This window comes from Euprymna scolopes, chromosome 42 (assembly GCF_053919585.1).
Source record: "Euprymna scolopes isolate OS-2025 chromosome 42, ASM5391958v1, whole genome shotgun sequence".
In the NCBI taxonomy this organism is placed as follows: domain Eukaryota; kingdom Metazoa; phylum Mollusca; class Cephalopoda; order Sepiida; family Sepiolidae; genus Euprymna; species Euprymna scolopes.
Genome location: NC_136523.1, coordinates 36,632,929 through 36,651,449, shown reverse-complemented (window position 1 = coordinate 36,651,449; position 18,521 = coordinate 36,632,929). Strand labels below are relative to the sequence as shown.

The 18,521-nt window shown below is 36.5% G+C and overlaps 1 protein-coding gene across 1 annotated transcript in view; it reads right to left on the bottom strand.

Annotated features, from left to right (window-relative positions):
• Positions 1 to 18,521, bottom strand: part of LOC145267019 (tRNA (34-2'-O)-methyltransferase regulator WDR6-like) — a 97,717-nt gene that overhangs the window by 18,324 nt on the left and 60,872 nt on the right. The window contains exons 15-19 of the mRNA XM_080122935.1: positions 17,341 to 17,502; positions 11,488 to 11,565; positions 5,805 to 5,984; positions 4,751 to 4,814; positions 1,547 to 1,615 (exon numbers count right to left, since the gene is read on the bottom strand). Coding sequence (XP_079979061.1) covers positions 1,547 to 1,615; positions 4,751 to 4,814; positions 5,805 to 5,984; positions 11,488 to 11,565; positions 17,341 to 17,502 — 553 coding nt within the window. The remainder of the gene's footprint in view (positions 1 to 1,546; positions 1,616 to 4,750; positions 4,815 to 5,804; positions 5,985 to 11,487; positions 11,566 to 17,340; positions 17,503 to 18,521) is intronic.

The window sequence follows — 18,521 nt, the reverse complement described above, 5'->3', positions numbered from 1 at the left end:
TACATACTTGATGATGGTGTCTGGTTTAGAAATTGGATGTTGACAAGCAGTGTTTATAAAAAAAAAAACACAAAAAAAAACAGTCCCGTCATCATTTTCAACTGCTTACATTTCAACAGAATCGAAATAAAATAAAGTATTTAAAAATATTTTCCTGCGACACGCACATACTTTTGGAGCACAACTGATTTATATTGCTTTTGTATTTTTGTAAATTCTTTGTTTTATTGCTATTCAATAATCTGAAGAGGTGGAAAATGGGCTTCAAACTCATCGGACTATCACCTCCCAGAATTTTACCTGTGGTATTATTTTAAACATAATATCTACCAAGATTATTTCTGAACTTAAGAGTGCCAAAATAAGATCAGTGCCAAGAGAGGAGGGGAAGCTATTTCATTCGAAATGAATGTTTCTATTTGGAGCACGATTGAACCATGATGCTTGACTTTTACACTTTAAACTTTAAATGAACTTTACAATGTATAGTGAACCAAGTTACTGTGAGGAGGCATGTGAAGCTTCCTCCTGGTGCACTTCGATGGGTCCCTAGCTAGAGCAGGCAATCAACAAATTTGAATTTAAAATGATTTCACTGATTTCAATGACATTATGAGTATGAGAGAGTAGAACATTCAATCCCAGACAACGTCGGGTGTCCCTACTATTATTTAAATATTTATAAGATCTGAATCCGCTAGATTATTTCATTTGGTCATACGTTGAGAACATCACCAACAAGACCTCCCACAACACCAAAGCCAGCCTGATCGCCACCAAGCTTCTGCTGGCGCTTGTGGAAAAGGCATGCTCCTAGTTACGGACCTGTATTGAGATGGTGATTGAGGCTGAAGACGGTTACATTGAATAGATGTCAGCTCTACTAATCAAGTTACTTGAATTGATTTTTTCCAAAAAATTTTTTAAATAAAGCTGTAGTGTTGTTTTCTTTAGGGTGACAAATTTATCGTTCTACCTTGTAGTAAGGGGAAGACACGGAGAGAACGATCGAAATCATTAATTACCTATATTTTGTCAGCCCATATCAGTTGTTTTCTTTAGGGCGAGACTTTTATTGTTCCAAAAAACAAATAAGTATAAATAAATAAATATATAAACAAATAAATATAAAATATATATAAAAAAATATAAAAAATAAATATATATAAACAAATATAAAAAATAAATATATATAAACAAATATAAAAAATAAAATAAATATATAAACAAATAAATATAAAATATATATAAACAAATATAAAAAATATAAATATATAAACAAATATAAAAATAAATATATATAAACAAATAAATATAAAAATAAATATATATAAACAAATAAATATAAAAATAAATATACATAAACAAATAAATATAAAAAATAAATATAAACAGATAAATATAAGAAATATATATACATGAACAAATAAGTTTTAAAAAATAAATATAAATAAATAAACAAATATAAAAAAATAAATCAGTCGAGGAATATTTTACAATGGTTTATCAAAAATTAAACGAACGAGTATTTTTGATCAAAGGATACCATTTGTGAGTTCGACAACTTGGATGGTCGTGTCATCACTGCATGTGACACAAATGTGATGGTCCTGGCCTGGAAACATCAGAAGCAAAATATGAGAAAAAGAAAAAAAGCAACTACGGAAATGAGGAAAACAGTTCAAAAAGAAAGAAAGAAAAAAATAAATGAATATATATATCCTCATCTTGAGATGAGCATATTGGGAAGTGATACACGATATACCATTGGTGTATTAAGCGATACTCTTTGTGTAAACAAATCGAGCTTAGGTATTCAGACAATGTCAAAACATTGTTAATTCACTGCCCGCACAGCAGCTGCAGATTGGCGTAATGGTTTAAAGCCTCGACTGTCGTATGGGCGGTTGGGTTTCGATCCTGGCTTGAGGTAGTTGTTTGGCTAGCCACACTGATGAGCCATGAAACAGCAAAACAGTACTGTATGTGGATTAATATATATATATATATATATATATATATATATATATATATATATATATATATATATAATGGTTGTATCGATTGGTTTCCTAGGTGTAAATGTAAAATGTCAATAATTTTCCCCACTCTTTATCCGTGCCTAAATCCAAACGTAGATTCCAGGAGCAGAGCTTCTTTCTTAGAAGTGCACGACTGTGGAACTCTCTTCCGTTTGCCTGTTTCCCACCTGACTACAACTTGGACGTCTTCAAGTCCAACATAAACAAACTCCTGATAAACCGCCCCCTTAAGTAAGACACTCTATCAAAACCCCCAATACTAATGATTACTACAATACTATCTCATTGATTACTGTACATGCAATAAACCTTATCCCCGAGTGGTTTCCGGGCCTTGATAAGTGGTGACCCCCAGGTAAAAAAAAAAAAAAGGGAGGAGGTGTAAGGGGAAATATTAAATTCACAGGCGGTCTCCAGTCGCATGTATAACACTATCTGTCAAAATTAATAAACAAAAACGTGAAATATATTTATGTCTATGGATAAAAATATTTATTAATATGAATAAAATAAAATACACATCAAGTGCGCTTGAAAACCCAATCACAACGTAATGTTAGGAAAATAAACAAATATTTTCACAATTTATCACAAATATATTTCGGAGGTATACTCCATCTTCAGTATGTTGTTTTGTTTCCCTTTTCTTCTTCCTTGCCATGTTGTAAATTCGGAGAAAGAAATCTGTTTGTATAGTGCCGTGCACGCGTATATACCAAGTAAAAGGTATTCAAGAGAGAAACTCATGAATTTAACAATGTTATTAAGAGTGCTCAATAAAAAGAAAAAAGAGCAAGATATATTTTTATTGATATAGATAAATTTACATGGTCACAACAATAGAAACAAGCAAGCGGCAAAGAGTTCCACTGCTGTGCAGTTCTAAGAAAGAAAGAGGGAATATGGTTCAACCCACCTCTGGCTAATGCTGTGCAGGCATAGTAAATAGGTACATTGACAATCTCGATTACACAGGATTTGTCCCCCCCCCCCCGCTTTTTTCTTTTTCTTCTTTTCTTTCCCCTTCTTTTTCTGCCTTTACTTTCAAAGTTTAGCTGTCATATAACCCCTCTCCATCTAAATTTTTAACATGTTTTATTTTTTTAAACAAATAGTTTTCTCATCTTTTATTTAAGAACTGAACTTCTTCAGCGGAAAACAAACTTTATTAAGTCGCCTGACGAGGACGTCGTCTTGACCGACCACCTGTCTGAAACATTAGCATGTCCAGGGTTGTGACCATGTAAATTTATCTATATCAATAAAAATATATCTTGCTCTTTTTTCTTTTTATTGAGCACTCTTAATAACATTGTTAAATTCATGAGTTTCTCTCTTGAATACCTTTTACTTGGTATATACGCGTGCACGGCACTATACAAACAGACTTCGTTCTCCAAATTTACAACATGGCAAGGAAGAAGAAAAGGGAAACAAAACAACATACTGAAGATGGAGTATACCTCCGAAATATATTTGTGATAAATTTCAAACACGTAAAATATTTGTTTATTTTCCTAATATTACGTTGTGATTTGGCTTTCAAGCGCATTTGATGTGTATTTTATTTTATTCAAATTAAAACTATATGAACTCTCATCCTTGACGTATTACAGTTATTTTAGAATAGGGAGTTTCTTTCGGATCGCCCTATATATAGAACTTGAGAAAACGTGAATGCCTATCGCTATTCACTATTCTCGATTGTCTCTCTCTACAAGGGTTCGTCAGGACAACCTGGCTTGAGGATATTTTCCCTACAAGTAAAACCCTGACCAAATATTCAAAATCACATGATATTTGCAGCCCAAATAGGATCTCTTCGGTGTGGCTAACACACACTGGCTTTTGATGAGGAATGTTGCATCTTATTCAAGTGATGTCACCTTGTGTAACAGAACGAAACTGGATACTCCACCAGACTAGATGAATTGTGTAGTAAATATCTCCACTGAAACATCTGTAAAAAAAGTCGAATATCAAAAGTAGCAGTAAGAAAAGATAACGAAATACCAAAGTCTTATGTTTGAGATGAAAAGAAATTGGAATCTTAGGAAGATCTCCATCATTCCAGTAATTATAGGAGCAACCAGACTCATGGAAAATAATTCCAAAAACTACCTGTCGAATATACCCGGTGAACCAAGTGCGAGAGAGAGAGAGAGAGAGAGAGAGAGAGAGAGAGAGATACAGACAATGGAATTTTAAAGAGATGGTTAGAATCTTAAAATGACCTCTTTGTTGAAATGTATGAGATGGTGGGTGAACGTATGGCATTCAGTAGGATGCCCCATCCCCAGCTAAAACAACATAAGAAAACTAAAAAAAAAATTTTTTTTACTTCTAGAGGAAATTTCATTTTTCTGCTTACACTAATTTGGAGTGGAAATTTCCTATTTTCATAATTAATCAAATGCATCTCCCATCATACATTATTATCATTCAGCAACTTTTTGAATTGAATCATAATTTGAATATTTCTTTATCTTTGTCCATTCTTTTCTCATTCTCCTCATTAGTTTTTTGAAAAAGATATGTCACCTGTTGAAATTCCACCAATACAGAGGGGGGCGGGGAGTCACATTTCTCTTTGGACAAATAAGTAAATTGTTCCATAGTCAGAAACTATTAACGTCATGGCAAGCATTTAATCAAGCGATTAAAAAAAACAAAAAAACAGACGATGCATAATTACAATGTACGATTACCTTTGGAATCTGTTGTTGAGAAAAGATGCTTCATATTTGTTTGCTGTCGGCCATGATGACTTGGCTATAAACAGAAAATAGCTCTTTTTCATTTGTGGGTTTAAAAACATTGAAAAACATTTTAAAAAAACATTGAAAAACATTAAAAAACATTGAAAAATATTGAAAAATATTGAAAAACATTAAAGAAAAATATTGAAAAACATTAAAAATCATTGAAAAATATTAAGCAATTTTCACTTTTGAGACACATAGATATTTCGCTACAGGAAATCATGGATATTTTACTTTAGGGACTTGTGGAAATTTCACTCTGACTTTGGGGACCCATTGAAGTTTACATCAGAAAATTGTAGGTATTACACTCCAGACAACTGTAGAAATTGCATTTTAGAGAACTGTAGAAATTACATTCCAGAGACCCACAAAAATTACACTCCAGGGGACTGCAAAAATTACACTTCATAGAACAGTAAAAATTACACTTCAGGAAACAGCAAAAATTACACTCCATAGAACAGCAGAAATCACACTCCAGGGAAATATAAAAATTACACTTCAGGGAACGGCAAAAATTATGCTCAAAGGAAACGCAAAAATTACACTTCATAGAACAGTAGAAATTACACTCCAGGGAACAGCAGAAATTACACTCCAGGGAACAGCAGAAATTACACTCCAGGGAACAGCAGAAATTACACTCCAAGGAAACGTAAAAATTACACTTCAGGGAACTGCAAAAATTATGCTCTCAGAAACCACCCATATTACATTTTTGCTCCAGGAAACTGCAGAAATTTAATTAAAAAAAACTGAAAATTTCACTTTTGCTTAAAGAAATGGTGGAAATTTTTGTTTATTTCACTCAAAGCTCAGACACTCAATTCTGTTACTATTCAAATTTTAATCTTATAATTTGTTATGAATAAAAGACTAAAAAAAATTTCCACAGCCGAAACTTGGGTTCATCTTGGTTGTAGGTAGTTATCATCTTAGTCACTTAAGCAATTAAAAAAAAAAGATATTTTTCTTATTATAGAACTTACTATCTTACCTTGATCACTTTTTGGTTTGATGGGATTTTCGCTTTGCAAACGACGACGTCTCTTGCTTTGATGTAAACAAAACGAGCAGAGTCTTCTCTGAGTTGACAGCTCCATCCACGGTGTCCGCCGCCGCAGGAAATCTCTAAAAGCTTCTGGGATTTGGCACAGCTCCAAACGATAAAATTTGTCTTTTACAAAAAAAAAAAAAGCAAGTATCTATATTATACTAAATCCTCTTAGTATGAAAATGGAATATTCGACACAATTGTTTCAAATGGATAGGTTATCACCAGCCTATGTCTAGTAAATATTATTCCTCAATTTTATTTTGTTACTATATAATTAATAGAGGTGTTTGGACTGTTAATTGGTATCCAAATTGGGAATTGAAAAAAAAATTCAGAATTTTTGGGGTATCCGGATCGTAAAAAATTGTGCAAATTTTCCGATGCCCAAAACGATTGTTTTTTTTTTAAAACTTAATTTTCCCCGGTTTGTATTAATGATTAAATGATAAAAATATAAAAAATAAATAAAATAATGGAAAAAAAAAAAAAAAGTTAAAAGCATTTAACCCCCACACCCACCACATCCCTTAAGTACCAGAACAACCCAAGCGTGCTAGCTACTAGTCAGTTTTCGAGATGACCTCAGAAAAAAGAGTTGGTGCCTTCATAGCTAAGTTAAAAACTTTATCCATAACTGTTGAAATGTATGCTGTCTTAATTTTGCCAATTTTTGTGTATTATATATAATTTATTTATTTATCTTTGTTCTCTTATTGCAGGCTTACTAAAACTTGAAACCCCTTAACATTACCTATCATGTCTTATTACTCGTATTTTAAACTTTTTTTGTTAAATACGTCTGGTATTATCCTAAACTAGCCTTTAAATAAGATGCCCCCAATCTAAAAACATAAGCTGACCTCACAAGTTGCATTATTGAAACGTAATTATAAGTTTAATCTCGAAGGTTCTATCGCGAGGAACCAAAAGCAAAAAAAAAAAATTTTTTTTTAATTTAAAAAAAAACTTCCACGGATTGATATGGGAGGGGAGACTATCGTCAAATTCTATTCTAAATTGGGAATGGGCAAAGGACTTATACTAAGTAGATATAAATAAGTCCCTCTTACCGTTTTCCTTTTTTTTTTTTTTTTTTTTTAATGGAGAGTCGATAATGCAGTGGATGTGTTATCGGCTCCAATAACTCTCGCTTCTCCTTTTTTGTCCCTCAGTCCTCATTTCCAATGAGTGATGTTTCTGACAAAGGGTGAAGAAAAAGCTGCTTCCCAGGTTGGTAGTACTTCGTGAACAGTAGTCTGAGATGTCGGAAATTTTCTGTCTATGTCTATCCTTGCGGCCATGTCACTAGTAAAGGTGCTGGAGGTAAACGTTTTCATCTGGGCTGACGTTAACCGCCTGATAGTCGGGGACCCGAACCTTGGAATAACCACTAAGGAGGCTGTCCTATCAGCAGGTGCAAAGTACTGGGGCTGCTGTATTGCCATTTGGTGAATGGATTCTGGACCATGCAGTAGTCTCTGGTGGGGCCTCTCGATGCCATACTAGTGGGTAATTGTTACGGCTTTACCTTATCATGTGCTACAAAAAAAAAAAAAAAAATTCCTATCTTTCCTCTCTTACTTTCCCTCTCTGTTCTGCTCTAACCAAGTATGCTGACCTGTTCCACAAACCCAAAAATCCTCAACATGAAATATCTCAAAAAAGAAAACACGAATAAACCTAGAACCCCATCCTCCTACGTAGACCCCTATTACCATATCTCCTTCTCCAACATCAGGGGTCTACGTTCTAACCTTCCAGAAGTTGAAACCCAATTACAGGAGATGAAACCTGACATATTCTTTCTAAGCAAAACTGGAATAGGGCCGACCACCTCCCTAGATGAGTTCATAATTAAAGGATACTCTAACCTAACATCTAAATCTGACCCCCAAGATCGCCACGGGCATGGAATATGTGCCTACATTAAAGATGGCTTCCCATGTGGCAGGGATATCTCCAGAGAAGACCCTAATCTACCTTATATGTGCTTCCGGGTTGCACTTGCTTACACCACCGCATTTATATTTGCCCTCTATTGCCCCCACAACAGTGGAGTTACTGTCTTTAAGAGTATATCAGAAAAAATTGACCACATCCTGTCTGCTCATCCCTCGGCTAACATTCACATTTGTGGTGACTTCAATGTCCATAATGTGGAATGGCTGACCCACTCAAATAAGACTGATAAGGAGGGGAGGTCCTGTCATGATTTTGCCATTGCCTATGACCTCACTCAGAATTGTCCGCGAGCCCATCCGCGTGCCCGATAGTACCGGTCAGTTCGCAAGCCTCCTAGACCTTTTCCTATCTACTTCCCCTGAGCTATGCTCATGTTCCGTTCTATCTCCTCTAGGATCCTCCGACCACTGTGTTGTATCAGTTAAGATAAAAATGAAATATAATAAATCTACAGACGTACCTCTCCACCGTACTGTATACCGATACTTTATGGCGGACTGGGATAGCTTCCGTACATTCATATCTGATCTCCCTCTCCATTCCATGTTTAAAAAGGATGTGTCCTCTATAGTATCAGATCTGACCGAATGGTTACTTGTAGGCATAGACCAATTCATACCATCTAAAAAATTCCAACAAAAACCTAACAGCCAGCCATGGTTCTCCCCCGAATGTGCTGCTGCCATCGCACACAGAAATCACTTTTTCCATAGCTACCAACGTAATAGATGCACTGAAACTAAAGCTGCTTTCAGAACCGCCAGCAACCACTGTAAAAGAGTAATAAAAAATGCAAGAGAACTATATGCGCAATCCGTTAAGTCCAAAGTAGCTGAGCAGCGGTTTGGTTCCCACCAGTTCTGGCAAATAGCAAATAGGATCTTGAACAGAAACGTGCGCTCTATCCCAACCATTATTAATGGACCAGAGGTCATATCGACAGTATCTGACAAGGCCAAACTATTTGCCAAAAACTTTGCGGCAAATCCTACCCTGTGTGACGAAGGCCATCAACTCCCCATATTCCCTCCTATAACAGACAACACGCTATGCAACATACAAATATCTGTGCGTGAGGTCGCCAAGCTAATCAAGAACCTTGACTCCAGCAAAGCAACTGGTCCCGACGGTATTCCAATTATAGTGTTAAAAAAATTACAACCAGAACTTGCCCCCATACTTTCCAAACTGTTTAAGCGTTGCCTTAAGGAGAAGTGCTTTCCAACACCCTGGAAAACCTCATCAGTATGCCCTGTATTTAAGAATTCAGGTGATAAGTCATCCCCCTCTCAGTACAAACCAATAAGTCTCCTGTGTGTCATGAGTAAGTTGCTGAAATCCACAATAAATAGAGAAGTAGTCAACCACCTCAGCAGAAATAACCTTCTTAGCGACACGCAATATGGTTTCCACTCTGCTAGATCTACAGCAGATGTGCTAACGGCTATATCTCATAGGATTAGCGAATCTCTCGACAAAGGCTTCATTTCTAGGGCAATTGCTCTCGACATATCAAAGGCCTTCGATAAGGTTTAGCATAAAGGCCTACTACACAAGATTTCCAGCTACGGTATAACTGGAAATGTTTTCTCTATCATTAAGTCATTTCTCTCAGATAGGCTCATAAGAGTAGTTGTTGATGGACAGAAATCAGAGGCCCACAGTATTAATGCTGGAGTCCCTCAAGGGTCCATACTGGGCCCAACTCTCTTCCTGATCTACATCAATGATCTCCCAAAACACATACTAAAATCTTTCGTTGGCATCTATGCTGATGACACGACCATCTATGGCAACACATCAAAGGCCGTAAATGATGATGTTCTCTCTGATTCTCTCTCCTCTGATCTTGAGCGCGTGGTACAGTGGGGAAAGAGGTGGCTGGTTAGCTTTAATGCATCTAAGACCAAGCTCCTATCTCTACATCATAAACGCTCTGATCCCCATCTGGCATCAATTGAAATAGATGGCTCTCGTCTAAGGGAGGCCCCAGGATTTGACCTTTACACCTGATTTTAAATGGAACACATACATCAAGTCTGTGTCCAAGGTCGCTGGGAAAATGGTGGGATCCTTCTACCGCTCCAGAAGATATCTCACTAATGATGCAATTCTCTATCTATATAAGAGCCAAGTACATCCAAAGATGGAGTACTGCTGCCACATCTGGGCGGGGGCTGCAAAAAACAGCTTATCCTGCCTTGACGGAGTACAAAATAGACGCCGTGGCTTGGTGGGGGATGCCCTTTTCTCTACCCTGCAACCTCTTTCCCACAGAAGAGACATAGCGAGCCTGTCATTGTTCTATCGTTATTTCCATGGCAGGTGCTCGTCTGAGCTCCATTCTCTGGTCCTCCCTCACCAATCTTTCTCAGAAAACACCCGACTAGCTGAAACCACCGTCAATAATTTTCCCCACTCCCTATCTGTGCCTAAATCAAAACGTAGATATCATGAACAAAGCTTCTTTCTTAGAACTGCACGCCTGTGGAACTCTGTTCCGCTTGCCTGTTTCCCTCCCGACTTCAACCTGGATGTCTTAAAGTCCAACACAAACAAATTCCTGATGAACCGCCCCCCCCCCAAGTAATGACACCTTACCAATTCTCCAATACTATTGCTACACTATCCCTTTGATTACTGTACACACAATAACCCTTATCCCTGAGTGGCCATAGGGCCTTCATAAGTGGTGAACTCCATGTAAAAAAAAAAAGAAAAAAAAAAGATACTCATTGATTTGAAAATATCAGTAAAACTAAAATTTATAAGTCACACCTGTAAATGTATTTTTACATTCTACACATTTTTTTTTTTGTGGGAATCCAATCCTCTATCATTCAACAAAAAGAACTTGATATTTGGGAATTTAAATAGTAATTATATCAGAATCGAGAAGTTAGAACAGAATCAGTAATTGTATTGGAATAGGGCAAAATATTGGAATCATTCCATCACTAGTTGAAAGTGAGTTTAGTGGAATCTTAAAAAATGCTGCTGCGAATTTACCAGCTGTCCAAAAGAGAGCAGATCGCAAATCTACCAGCTGTCCAAGGAAGTGGACTGCAAATCTACCAGCTGTCCAAGGAAGTGGACTGCAAATCTACCAGCTGTCCAAGGAAGTGGACTGCAAATCTACCAGCTGTCCAAGGAAGTGGACTGCAAATCTACCAGCTGTCCGAGAGAGAGAGAGTAAACTTTAAATCTAAGAAAAAGCGGACTGTGAATCTACTTGCTGTCCGAGAACGGACTGTGAATCTACTACGAATTTGCTAGAGATCAGCCTCTTCTTATTTTTAAGCAAAAAAAATGATTTTGATTACGAGCAAAAAGTGGAGGACCTTGAGAAATTTTATCAATTCAAGTGGAAATCGTTTTCTAGATTAAAAAAAAAACACATGTATGCAGCACACTTGCTATTTTAACAGTGCCTCAAATTGTAGAGCCATAGAATCTCAGAAAAACAAGTAAAGACAGTAGTTTTGTGTTGTTTTCTGTCTTGTTTCAGGGCGTACATCTTCCCCCGTAAGTTAACTTCGGTGATCTGGTGAGAACCGGGTGTGTCAACGTGATCGTGCCATATAAAAAAGGGAAGAATTCACATCCGTAAGAACATGACTGATATTTGGAAATGATTTGCAGAAAAGTGACGAATACTCACAGAATGGAATCCCAAGATTAGAAGTTCTTCATCCTCGTCAAAGAGAAGTTGGTCGATCCATTCAAAACCTTTGAAAACCTGGAAAAATAAAAATGTTTTGGATCAGTTATGACCCACCCGAAACAAAAAAGCATAATTCCATTTTGGGAAGAAGGGAAATATTTTTGTTTTTTTATTTTTTACAAGAGAGTCACCACTTATCAAGGCCTGAAGACCACTCGAGGATACAGGTTAATGAATGTAAGGTGGTAGTGTAGTAATTGTTTACAGTGTAAATTGGGTAGAATTTTATTATTTAAGAGGACGGCTTAACAAGAATTTGTTTACATTGGATTTGATGGCTATTATATTGTAATCAGCTGGGAAGCAGGCCAGTGGAACAGTGTCCCATAGGCAGGCAGTTCTAGGAAAGAAGCTTTGTTCATGGAATCTGCATTTAGATTTAGGCACAGATAGTGTTCTTTGGTTAGGGTTATATTTTTTCATTGTAGTAATTTAAGCACAAATTGAGAAAAAAAAAATGGACAGTTGTGTCCTGGACAATTGCATCCCTGGACAATTGATAATTTTTGAAAAGTTCCCACACCTTTTTAATGTTGTGTTGGATGACATGGAAGAATTGGAAATTTCAACCATAAAGTAGATTAAGCAGGATTAGGAAATTTCCACTAGAAATTAAGTTAACATGTTTTAAGGATCTATTGCTGTCATTTGAAAAGAAAGGAAGAAAAGAGGAAAAAAAGGAAAGGAAAAGTAGAGAAACGCATTTCTCTGATATTTTTTTTTATACTAATGAGTCATCACTTATCAAGGCTAAAAGCCACTCGAAGATAAGGTTAAAGAGATGGATAGATTGTCAGTTGAATGATGAAGAATATTATGAGAGGATTTTTTTATACTAATGAGTCATCACAAGATGAGGAATTATCAGAGGATTGAAAATGATGAACAGAATGAAAACAATTTGATTCCATATGAAAACGGTTTATAACAAGTGTTTGTTAACATTGGATTTAAACAGGATCATGCTGCAACCTCCAGGGAAGCAGTCTTGTGGCAACATCTTTCACAGATAGGAAATTGACGTTTCTGAATTTTTGAGATGAGGGTTGGTTATTCGTATTATTTAGATTCTTTAGACCATTGTTTTCACAACGTTTCAGCCGATGTAACCTCCAACCTTCTTCAGGTGTATCTTGTTGAACTCGGGACTGTTTCTCTCGGACTCGGGAATTTGGACGGAATTTTGGACAATTTTATTTACTTCACAGGGGTAGCGTGCTCTTGTTCCGTCAGCCATGACTGGATAGAGGTCTTAAGTAATTCGCAAATGTATATTTCGGTCGCCCACACTGAGGATTGAACCTTCAACCTTCAGGAGGATATCACTTTTACTATTGATTTTTCCCAGTACTCTAACCACTGCGCCACGGGTCCTTGCGGACAATTCTAGTACGAATTTTAGGAGCCTTAAACCTATTTTTATTTCTAGTTGTAAATATCACCATTTATTACTAATTATTACTATATATTATCGTATATCTATCTATATATATTAATGTTTATACATATTATTTGTATACATCTAAGACAGTAAACTAATTATTACTATATATTAATGCATATCTATCTCTATACTTATTGCTTGTATATATTAATGTTTTTACTTATTATTTGTATATATTATCTATTGTTTATAATTACTGGTTCCCATATTGTCTTGAATTCTATACTAGGTCTACTTAGCAGTTGGTTATTCCCCAGCATATGTGCTGCTTCTTTCAGTATTCTTACTCTCCACCGTTCCTCTGTCTAATTTTTATTCGTCCCATAATGGTAGATGGTTTCCATTTTCTTTCCAGAAACTCATCATTTAAGGTTGCAAAACTCATAGTCATGCCTCAAACTGCCCCCCCCCCCCCAAATCAACAGATATATATATATATATGCGTTTTATTTTTTATTACCATATCTTTCTGTTAAGTTACATTATTGTTTCAGCTACCTGGCCGTTTTTTTTGGCCGTCTGTAGCTTCCTCAGACTTTTTTTTTTTTCTGTAAAAGTCTGAGGAAGCTACATATATAAAACACATATTTGCTCTACAACAGTATTGAGCACTTCAGTTTTTATTAATTACCATTTCCACTATATATATATATATATATATATATATATATATATATATATATGTATATATATAATCTGTTGATTATATATATAATTTCAAGGTGGTGTGGTGTGTATTAAGTATAAAACAATGTTGTTTTTGATATTTAATTTTTATATTTCAAGCGGTCGTCCGCTCTCCCAAAATCAACAGCATTAGAAATTAGAGCATTCCTGTAATGATCTGGTCCTTGTTGATTGCAGTTCTAGAGAAGTCATGAACGCTGACGGAGCGAGAGCCTGTTACCAACTGCGAATTAAATAAAGAGTTCTGTTGGAAATTTTATGCAGGTTTCCCAGTTTGACAGGATGCACCTGAAGAAGGTCCGAGGTTACATCGATCGAAACGCTGTGATAATAACACTCAAAACGAGAACAGTAGTCGGAAGAATCCAAATAATATGAATTACCTTCAATTGTCAATCATATTCTTGAGGAGGAATCAGAATGTATTCATATATTCATATACCGTAATGCTTGAATATATGGTTAAGTGGCAGTTTTAGTCATTTAGAACTGCTTTAAAGTTTCAGCGCTCACTCATTCTTCGACCAAATTTCAAACAATTATTACAGTTTATGGATCACCTTCTCAGCTATATTGTAGGAAAAAAAAATTTCAATTTTCGTTCAGTAAAACAAAAGTTAGGTTGAATGTACTGGTGTTCAAAATCATAAAAACATGTAAGGAGCGACGTTTTTTTATGACTGGTTTCCATAGCAACCACGTCGCTTCAGCTACTACTGTTGCTACTAATTCACTGCTCTCACGAAACGAGGAGTAATAAGTGAAACAGAAAGAAGGAAAGCATGAATGGGAGATTATTGGGGGGGGGGATTTACTGAAAGCAGATGAGTGCCGTACATTTTTATTACATATGTGTATGTTATGTTTATGGGGGACAAAAAATAAGACTGAAATTAAACAAAGAACAAGTGAAGCCTGGAAAAAAATCATGGATTGCAATAGAAAAATGCAAGCATGAAAAGTAATATGGTTAAGCTTAAACATGGAAAAGTAAAGGACTAGTTGTTAAAACTGGAAAAGAAAAGGACAAGATATTTTAGTAAAAAATATAATAAATTTATAACTTAAAATATTGCAGCATTAAGAATTTCTTTTTAAATTCAATTTATAACATTACATAATCAGTTCTTAATAACACCTGTCATTCAAACCCAACCGACATGATCTAACGTTCCCAAACCCACAAAACACCCGCATGAAACGTTTTTAACTTCATCACAAAGTCAGGCACAAGGTTAGAAGCTAGATATAGGGGTTATTAATGTAGAAGCCCCCAGCTCCCTTAAAAGGGGCTACATCATTGTGCTACATCTGTCCAAAGTTCTGTACAAATTATTGAGTTTGACGGAAAGATTCCCACGAGTTCAACAAGATACATTTGAAGAAGGGAAGAAAGTTTGAGGTTACATCGGCCGAAACGTTGCGAGAATAACACTGAAGATGAGAACAATAGTTGAAACAATACAAATAACATTCAACTACTAGCGAGGGGTACCCGGCGTTGCCCGGGTGCTTGAGGGGGGGGGGTTAAAAAAAAAGTAAGTATGCGGATCGAACCCGAACCCTTGAGGCAAAGTTGTGTTATGTAATGGATGGCTGGGACCATTCGATACATAACTGTGAAAATAAAAACTTCCTTAAAAAAAAAAAAAGAAAAAGATTTGAAAGGTGGGCATCGAATATCGATTGTTCACCAGCCGAAGCGGCAAAAATAATTACGTCGTAAACAAATCGAGAAATCGGACGACGATTTTTTTGTTTACAAAAGTGAAGGTTTGTGGGGAGACGCATTTTTGGCTGAAACGTGACATTCGTTGCACTACAATGGAGGATCGGACTGTCATGTAAAGCTGGCACGAGGTGGTGACGCACGTGTATAAACAAATTCAATAGTCGATCAGCTGAAGAGAAATGGGTTACCGAGTCTCTGGGTCAGATGCAGCCAATGCATTGTCAACAAAACTTAAAACGTGACCGGGAAATGCGTGATCCATTATCGATAACAGAGTTGATCGACCAGTGGAATGGAAAAATACCGAACAAAAATCATGTGAATATAATGACGTGATTTTTGGAGTCCAGCAGAAGGAGCTGGTCTGAGGACCACAGAAGAAGTGCGTTGTCGAGTGTGTAACGTCTCTTCCCCCCCCTCTCCATCACTGAATGACAAAGAAGCAAGCCGCACCGTCGAAACTGTGAACTGTTGAAAATCATTTATGTACTGAAGGAGAAAAATATTTCTATAACAAAATATATTTTTATACAAAAAGCCATTGTGTCTTACGTCTTGATTGGTGTGCTGAGTTACGTCTGATTGTTGTGTGCATGTTAATTTTTTTTCAGCCGGCAACAGTATTATGACAAGCGGCTGACAGCTGACGAGCGAGTAAGAAAAAAAAAATGTACGGTGAAGGGGGAAATAACTCTGCTGTTTTAGCAGTTGCCATGACAACCAAAGTCCTAAACAAACTAGACGATCAGTAAAAGTCAGCTACTAGGTTTTTGTTGCAGCGGGGAACTTACTAACTACTACCGTTCCCAACCTGGGGTCCTTGCGCAACGTAACAGTTGTAAATTAAAGTGTGAAAAAAAAAAAAAGTGCAATGTTAACCATTGCCCCACCACAAGATGCTAACGGAAACACGTTTGAATTTATTTAATTAGTTGGATTTAGCAGGTGCCCATTTTAATGAGTTAATGAGGTCAAGTTTGACTGCGGGATAGTATTCATTTACTGCTGAACGCTTTTTTTTCTCTCCCCCAAGATGTTATAGGAAAAAGACTAACCCACATGCGGCGAGCGACAAATATTGAATATTTATCTTCCCGAAATCGAGAAAATTAAATAGACAGGCGAGCTTGGTTGTTAACTGTGAGATATTACGATTTATATGTGATATAAAAAGTTTTAAAAAGTTGTGAACCGACCGACCGCTTCTCTGAAAGAAGCCTTTTGTAGACACACAGAAAAAGCGAACATACATACATACATTTTCGCTTTTATATATATAGATTGATGATGTTCTTGTGAGGAGGAACCCGGACGTATTCATGTTTATTACTGTTACATCAGTTTCTGCCTACCTGCCACACACACACTCTGTCCGTCTCTCTCTATCCCGTAATAAAATCAATTTATTCTTTCTTTTCTTGATTGCCATTCACTATTAATAAACGAAAAGAGAGAGTAACAAAATAAGACGTTATTTTCATGGTAAGTGCTCGACTGAGCTCCAATCTATGATCTCCCTTTGCCAAACCTTAAAAAAAAACACTTGACTAGCTACAACCTACTACATACAATTTGCCTCACTATCTGTGCCTAAATCTAAACGTAGATTCCATGAACAAAGATTCTTTCCTAGAACTGCCTGCCTATGGGACACTGTTCAACTTGCCTGCTTCCCAGCTGATTACAATATAGTAGCCATCAAATCCAATGTAAACAAATTCTTGTAAAGCCGTCCGCTTAAATAATAAAATTCTACCCAATTTACACTGTTAACAATTACTACACTACCACCTTACATTCATTAACTCTTATCCTCGAGTGGTCTTCAAGCCTTGATAAGTGGTGACTCCCAAGTAAAAAAAAAAGAGGAATAGATAACATATTCAACAAGTAAAATAAAAATTGAAATGGTTTTCTCTGCACTTACTTTATTACTGTTTAGCAACTGGAGGGTATTGTCGTCGGACAAATTAAATTGTCGGTATTGGCCATCTCTGCCCGCGGTGAAGATGTAACCATTATGGCTACGTACGTCTGTCACACCGGCTTTGCCGTGGATTTTATAGAAACTCTGTTTATGACTTTGTGCCTAAAAAAAAAAAAAAAAGAAAAAATCAAACATGAATTGGAACAAATACATTGAAGACATTGCCAAGGCTGCTGCAAAGAAGGTGGGCTCCCTCTACCATGCTAGAAAAACTACTCACACCCGACAATATCATGTATCTTTACAAGGTCACCATTCGCCCATGCATGGAGTATTGTTGCCGGATCTGAGCTGCTGCATCTACTACTAGCCCTTCGCGCTTAGACAGGGTCAAAAAAAAAAAAAAAAAAAAAAAAAAAAGAGTCTCAAATTTAATCGGCCCCATACTATCAACCAAGCTCCAACCCCTGTCCCATCACCTCAATATCACATCCCAGTACCCTCTTTTACAAGTACGTTTATGTAATGTGGTCTGACAAACTTGTAACGCTTGTACCCCTTTGACATAAATACCTGCGACAACGCCTGTTTAGCAACAAAATCCCACCTCTTCACTGGTCTCTACATGTCAGAAAGTCATATATTCTAATACCTTCTTTCCTGCTAGCCTTTGGAATTCCCTCCCTGTTACCTGCTTCCCTGACTATACTGACATGCAGAAATTTAAATGTAAAGTGAATAGACATCTTGCTGCTCAACTCCCTATGTAGCGTGTCTATAGCTACGGTCCCAAATAGTAGCCCTTTACGTCCAAGTGGTAATATGCCTAATTTGGGGTGAATAACACGTAATACAAAAATAAAATAAATAACCCTTGCACTCTAATAGGTCCCACTTTCTCAACTAAGCTCCAACCCCTGTCCCATCACCGCAATATTGTAGCCCTGTGCCTGTTTTACAAGTATTTTAATAGAATGTGCTCTGATGAACTCGTTGCACTTATGCCCCCTCGATGTACATACCCCTGACAAACTCACTTAGCAACAAAATCACACCTCTTCACTGTTGAGGTCCCTAAATGCCAGAAAGCTTTCTACTCTAATAGCTTCTTGCCTCAAACAGCTATTTCAAATGGTGTATTTTCAAATAAATTTTTGTTATAATAACTTTACTTTATAAAG